The following is a 7,043-nucleotide window of genomic DNA, read 5'->3' on the forward strand; positions in this document are numbered from 1 at the left end:
GGGTAAGGAATTGGCTTGAAGGTCACACCAAGAGAGTGGTGGTCAATGGCTCCATCTCCAAGTTGGAGGCAAGTGAAGAGAGGTTTACCACAGGGGTCTCTCCAGGGACTGGGACTATTGAAAATCTTTATCAATGAAATGGACAGTGGGATTGATGTCATCAGCAAGTTTGCAGATGACATCAAGCTGAGAGTGTAGTTGATTGAACAGAAGGAAGAGAAGCCATTCAAAGGGACCTGGACAAGCTTGAGAAGTGGGCCCAATGTTAACATAATGATGTTCAACAAGTCCAAATGCAAGATTCTGCACCTGGACCAGGGCAACCTCAGCCATGAGTACAGACTGGGAGAAGAAATCATTGAGAGCAGCTCTGCAGAGAAAGGTCACTCATGGAACAAATGCTTTTTCAGATATGAGGTACGATAGTGCTGGAAAAGAGTTTCCTTCCTCAGTGGAGGGAAAAAATATTAGTGGATGTTTCAGTCTGTTTCAGGCTGGATTCCCCTGGAGCCCCGGGGACTTCTCAAGAGCTCCCTGTGCTGCTGAGCTGGGCCAGGCTCCTGGGCCCAAAGGGAGCTCCTGGCAAGCGGGCAGCACTGCAGAGAGACAGCTCTGCCCAGGAGCAGCTCCTCTGCACAGCACAGCAGGGCTGGGGGCACTGCCTGCAGGGGACAAGGGTGGCTGAGAGAAGGGAGGGAGATGTTAAAGGCAGTGTGGAGGGGGGATGCTGAGAGCTCACTGCAGGAGAAATCTTCAGAGCCCTGAACAGGGTAAGTCTGTGGCTGCAGGGCAGCACAGCTGTTGTTCCTGGTGCCATCTCCAGATTTGCAGGCAAATCCTACAGCCTGTGGAGCTTTCAGGAGGACTCTCAGAGCTTCTTTGAATTAGATGAGAATAATAAGGTCCAAAGCAGGGATTCCCTGACACAGCTGTCAGAGGGAAAGGAGATGAGGGTTCCTTCTCACAGGGCTGGCTGCAGGCTGTGCAGCCGGGGTGCAGGCAGGAGTGGCCAGGACTGTGGTGCAGAGCAGGGTCCCTGCTGTGCCCCAGGGTTGTGCGTTGAGGCAGGGCCTCTGCTGCCTGTCAGGCTCAGCACTCAGCCTGCCAAGGGTTCTGTGAGGAGAAGCTGTGGGTGGAAGGAGCCCCCCGGCAGGACAGGATCCTACTGCTGGCTGGAGGCTGCTGCCTGGGGCAGCCTGCTCATGGCACCACAGCACTCCCAGGGCACTTCAGAGTAGACTCCATGAGAGAAAAATCAGAGCAAGGTATTCTTGAAGAGAAGCATTGTGTGCTTTGATATTTCTCCTCTTGCTTTGTTGGGTGGCCTCGGGAAATGGGAATTTATTTCTACATTACTATGAAGGCACTGAGACCCCAGTTCTTGTTACCTCTTTTTACAATAGAAAAACTCCCAGTAAACACAAGCAGTTGTCCCTGAAAATTGTCCTGGGACAGCAGGTGTCTGCAGGCAGAGCTGAGGACACAGTGGGTGGGACGGGGTCTGTGAGCAATGGCAGGGAGGAGATGTGGGGACAGGGAAGGAGATGCCAGCAGGGACAGCTCTAGGTAGCAGAGACCTGGGCAGGGAGCGAGAGGAAGCTAGCTGCTGCCTGAAACACCAAGGGAGGTGGTTTTCAGGCACTCCCTACCAGGCCTGCAGTGCAGGCCCCTTCTCTGCATTAACCCCCTGCTCTCCTCTGCCACCCAGCACAGCCTCTGTCCTCAGGGGCTTTAGGGCATGAGCCACCTCCTCTTCAACTGGACCTCCAGAAGAAGAGAGAAGCCTGTGTCTTGCAAGGTGATACACCACGATGAGGCTAAGAGTACCTGCCCTGCAGTGTCACTTCCATAGCTGAAATGCAAGCTGAGAGAATGGTGATTTCTGTGAAAGAAGCAGGGGAGTTTGTTCAGAGAAGTTTCGGTAACTAGACTCTGTTTTTTTTTGTTGTTTGTTTGTTTGTTTTGTTTTGTTGTTTGTTTTTTTTTTTTTGTCCCAGAGACAGCAAATGTCCAACAGCAGCTTCCCCACAGAGTTCCTCCTCCTACCATTCGCAGACACACGCCAGCTGCAGCTCCTGCACTTTGGGCTCTTCCTGGGCATCTACCTGGCTGCCCTCCTGGGCAATGGCCTCATCCTCACAGCTGTAGCCTGCAACCACCGCCTCCACACCCCCATGTACTTCTTCCTCCTCAACCTCGCCCTCCTCGACCTGGGCTCCATCTCTACCACTGTTCCCAAAGCCATGGCCAACTACCTCTGGGACACCACGATCATTTCCTATGCAGGTTGTTCCACCCAGGTCTATTTCTTCTTTGCCTTTGTCACAGCAGAGTTTTCTCTTCTCATCATCATGGCCTATGACCGCTACATTGCTATCTGCAAACCCCTGCACTACAGGACAATAATGGACAGCAGAACTTGTGTCAACATGATAGCAGCTGTCTGGGGCAGTGGCTTTCTCAATGCTGTCCTGCATACTGCTAATACCTTTTCCCTTTCATTCTGCCAAGGCAATGCCCTGGACCAGTTCTTCTGTGAAATTCCCCAGATCCTCAAGCTCTCCTGCTCAGACACCTACCTAAGAGAAGTTCAGCTTCTTGTGGTATGTACCTGTTTATTTTTTGTGTGTTTTGTTTTCCTTGTGCTGTCCTATGTGCAGATCTTCAGAGCAGTGCTGAGGATCCCCTCGGAGCAGGGCAGGCACAAAGCCTTTTCCATGTGCCTCCCTCACCTGGCCGTCGTCTCCCTGTTTCTTATTACTGTCACGTTTGCCTACCTGAAGCCTCCCTCCATCTTTTCCTCATCCCAAAATCTTTTGCTGGCAGTTCTGTACTCGGTGGTGCCTCCAGCAGTGAACCCCCTCATCTACAGCATGAGGAACCAGGAACTGAAGGATGCAGTTTGGAAAATGATGATGTGGATTTTTTTCAGTACTCATAAAGACCCCTTCACTCTTCAGTAATGAACCCCAGTACATCCCCTTCCAGGACTGTGTTTTGGTTTTTCTTATTCTTATTCTTCTTATTGTTATCATCATCATCATCATCATCATCATCATCATCATCATCATCATCACTATGAGTTCTTGTGCGCCTTGCATTCCTACATGTGTTTGCATTTCTCCCATCCCGCCTTCCACTCCACCCCCCGCTATAAATGAATGAACCTATTCTGTCTCATATGGAGGCTGTATAAATGTGCATCTAACACTGTGAGTCAGTGAAGACTCTCTCATGACATCTCTGTAATAAAACAGAATTACCCCAGTGCAATGCCTGAAGGCTGGGCTTTCCTTCCCAAACCACTGCCAAGAATAGGCCCAAAGGATTGCTCCCCACAAGGATCTGTTCCTGTTTCAGTTCTGGAGATAATGGCTCATTTTTGCATTGTGACCTGTCAGAGACCAAGGGCTAGATTTAAGACTCACCCATGGGTGTCTGCTGACAGCAGAGGCAGCGAATGGTCACTGCATTACATAGCCAGGGCCGTTCCCACATGTGACCCGTAGGTGATGAACTTGAGGAGGGGAATCTGGAGCTGCCTGCAGAGACCAAAGTACCTCCAGGGACAGCAGAAAGCAGAGCCTGTGACTGCAGCCCTTCAGAAAGTGAGAGATCTCCCACTGTGAGCTCAGCCACAGGGATTGAACTAAAACCAGGTATTCACTGGGAACCTGTGACTCTGCAGTCTCAGAGAAGAGAATGAGCACCCAGCAGGCAGAGAGGAGGGAAGCTGGTCAGTGATTCATTTCCCCCTTCACGGAGTACCTCTGTCTGGTCCAGCCCAGTGATCCGGACCTGGCTGAGTCTGCTTCCCACCCTGACCAGCATGGCCATGCAGATTCATCCCACAGCACCACAGCCCATTTGCTCTGCACAGCAACACCAACAGCTTGGCAAACACTTGTGGGGAGCATGGGAATGGCCATTCCCCACTACCCAAAGGGAGATGATCTTTGAAATTTGACCATCTCCATTGTTCTGCTGACATCAGTGTCTATACTGGGGAAACAGCCATCAAGACAGTAGATCAGCACTGGATCATGGGCACACAGATTTTCAAAACCCAGTTGCAGAAAGCACTGACTAACCTGATCTACCTGTAGAGCTATCACTACTCAGAGAAAATGATGGTAATGGACACCTCCAGAGGTCCCTTCTGACTCAGGAAGAAGGTGTTGGACTCTACTGTCAGAATGGGTGACAATCCTGTGTTTTAATCATCAACCAATGTAACAGAAGATTCCAAGAGAATCTGCAACAATAGAAACAGTGACTTAAAGGTTTGAGAATGGCAAGGTTCTTTAGGTCACTAACAGAAAGGCAAAGTGACGTACTTAGCAAATTAGGGAAAGGCTGTGGATGGGGTCTACCTTGATTTCAATAAGGCTTTTGACACTGTTTCCCACAGCATTCTTATGAAGGAACAAGCTACACTTGGCTTGAACTGGCATATGCTTCTCTGGGTTAAAAACTGGCTGGATAGCCAGGCCCAAGGAGTCATGGTGAATGGAGTTAAATCTAGTTGGAGGCCAGTCACTAGTGGAGTCCCCCAGGGCTGAGTATTACTGCAAGTTCTCTTTAGTATCTTTATTGAAGATCTGGATGAGGGGATCAAGTGGACCCTCATTAAGTTTGAAGGTGACACCACGTTAGGTGCATGTGTCAATCTGCTCGAGGGTAGGAAGGCTCTGCAGGAGGATCTGGATAGGCTGGACCAATGGGCTGAGGTGAGCAGTATGAAGTTCAACAAGGCCAAGTGCCGGGTCCTGCACCTGGAGCACAACAACCCCAAGCAGCGCTACAGGCTGGGAGATGAGTGGTTGGAAAGATGCCTGGTAGAGAAGCACCTGGGAGTATTGGTGGATAGTCAGCTGAATATGAGCCAGCAGTGTGCTCAGGTGGCCAAGAAAGCCATCAACATCCTGGCTTGTATAAGAAGCAGTGTGGCCAGCAGGGCTAGGGAAATGATTGAACCCCTGTACTCGGCTCTGGTGAGGCTGCACCTCAAGTACTGTGTTCAGTTTTGGGCCCCTCGCTACAAGAAGGACATTGAGGTGCTCAAGCGAGTCCAGAGAAGGGCAATGAAGCTGAACTAAGCTTCAACTAAGGAAACCAGGTGGGAGCTGGTGCAAAGGGGCTGTAACATCCAGTTGCAGACTTCAATGCAGAAGTGTGATGTAAGGAAAAATGATGCAAATGCCAGGTGGCCAGTGAGAGAAATGTCAGGGTTGGGGTGCTGAGGAGCAAGGTTGCCCATGCACTGTCAAACCTCAAGTGTCTGCTTTTCCTCCCTATGGATGTCTCCATAGGATAAGCCCTGGATTACTATCAATTGAATAAAGATGCTCAAAACTGAAATGCAACAAAATTCATCTTTTAAAATTAGAAGAGATATTTATTAGGTGCTTTTTGAAATCTTCCTCCTTAACTACACCATGAAAGCTCTCCAATTAGCTGTTCAAGTCTTGAGGACATGAATAACACTATGGAAGACATATGTTTTTTTTAGGTGCTTCTGCATTTTAATGAATTCCATGGTGGATTTTGGTGCCTAGTCTGTGAACATCAGGTACTGAGAGGAGAATGATGCAATTGCTTGAGCAAGTAAAGTCAGAAGGAAAAGTTGAAGTGATTTGGAGTATTAATGGGCTCCACTGAGGGCTGTTACCAAGAGATTCTCCTCAGGGACTTGTTAGGACAGATAATTGGAGGCCATGATTACAGATAGGCAAAGCACTGTGCTGAGAAAAGTCTGTGTTTGTTGTGCTGAAGTAAAAGGGCCAGGCCCTGACTCCAGCCACTGGAAGGGAATTTCCTGCTTTCCCATGTCTGGCTCTGGGCTCCTGCTGGGGGTTTGTGGGGTGTGGTGGGCAGTGTGATGCCATAAGAAGAACAATGGTATGACTCCTTCCTGCCTCTGCACAGGGTCTCAAGAAAGCAATGAGCCCCCTTGCAATGACTATATTTCATCTCCTTAGAAGCTCTATCCAAGGGGACAAAAAAGTCAGGGTTGCTGGGGCCTTCCCTTCTTGACAGCACCCACCTCTTTGGCCTCTCTAGACTTTCCTATGCTGCCCCACACTTTGCCTTATTTCCTGGAAGGCTGCAGACACCCATCTCTGTTTCCCACCTTTCTCTCATCCTGGCATTTCCGTGGTTTCACCAATGTCTCGTCAACCCTCACCAGCTGTTCCTTCAAACACAAAGCTGATCAAAGTGTCTGATCAAAGACATTCTTTGGGTGACCTCTAGCACCACAGCACAACCCTTTGAGGGACATTTCTTCCTCTTCATGGCCAGTGCCAACCTTCCAAGGTGCATTTTCTGGCAGGTTTTTCTCTCCTACTCTTTCTTACTACCAAAGAAAGTTCCATCTGGGTGGAAACCAGTCCTGAAGTAGGCTTCCCTACCCATTGGCCTTCTTCAGCCTGTCAGCCAACCAGACACAAGTCACCTCACCAGCATCTTCCAAGCCAGGGGCCTGCTACTGGCCTCTCAGCTTCTTGTGTAGACACACCCAAGCCTTGTGACTCCTGCTGTCCGGTCATGGACTCAAGTAGAAGGGACAGAACAACCCATATCTGCACCTTCTTTCTGACTGGGTCCTCCTGGGTATGTAGGCAGAGCGTATCCCCCAGTCAGCATGCCAACCAGGTACCTTCTGCTGGCCTACCAGGACCACTGGCAGATGTCAGCTGAAAAGTACAGATCCCAGGTAGGAGTGTGAGCTGTCAACTACTTCAGACGGAAATGACCTCACAGTCCCTTTCACAGGCCAATTCCTCCTGCTGGTTCGGGAGGTCCTGAGGCAGAACTGAGCTCATCAGAACATTCCCACCCATCTCCTCCTTGTGGCCTACAAGCTGATCAAATCCATGGCCCCTCACATTCATTTTGAATGCCATGTGACTGCACAGCAATCTCACAGTTTCTGCTCTGCCCCAAGGGAACAAGAACCTAAAGTTAAGGGTTAGGAAAAGGGTTAAAGGTGAGAAGGTTAATGCACAGGAAGACAGGCTTTGGATGATAGTTGTTCATGT

The 7,043-nt window shown here is 49.8% G+C and overlaps 1 protein-coding gene across 1 annotated transcript; it reads left to right on the forward strand.

The window, feature by feature from the left end:
• Positions 1 to 273: 273 nt before the first annotated feature.
• LOC137847497 (olfactory receptor 14A16-like) lies at positions 274 to 3,165 on the forward strand. Its single transcript, XM_068665765.1, has 3 exons — positions 274 to 417; positions 2,034 to 2,603; positions 2,989 to 3,165. The coding sequence occupies exons 1-3, from the start codon at positions 274 to 276 to the stop codon at positions 3,163 to 3,165; spliced, it is 891 nt and encodes a 296-aa protein (XP_068521866.1).
• Positions 3,166 to 7,043: the final 3,878 nt, after the last annotated feature.

Source organism: Anas acuta, chromosome W (assembly GCF_963932015.1).
Source record: "Anas acuta chromosome W, bAnaAcu1.1, whole genome shotgun sequence".
In the NCBI taxonomy this organism is placed as follows: Eukaryota; Metazoa; Chordata; class Aves; order Anseriformes; family Anatidae; genus Anas; species Anas acuta.

What these genes read in the sequence shown, in the direction of transcription:
- LOC137847497 (XM_068665765.1), top strand. Translation starts at nt 274, where the DNA reads ATGATGTTCAACAAGTCCAAATGCAAGATTCTGCACCTGGACCAGGGC. An exon ending in AATGCTTTTTCAGATATGAG is followed by an intron (nt 418 to 2,033) that starts GTACGATAGTGC and finishes TTCCCCACAGAG; the next exon opens with TTCCTCCTCCTACCATTCGC. An exon ending in GAGAAGTTCAGCTTCTTGTG is followed by an intron (nt 2,604 to 2,988) that starts GTATGTACCTGT and finishes ATCCCCTTCCAG; the next exon opens with GACTGTGTTTTGGTTTTTCT.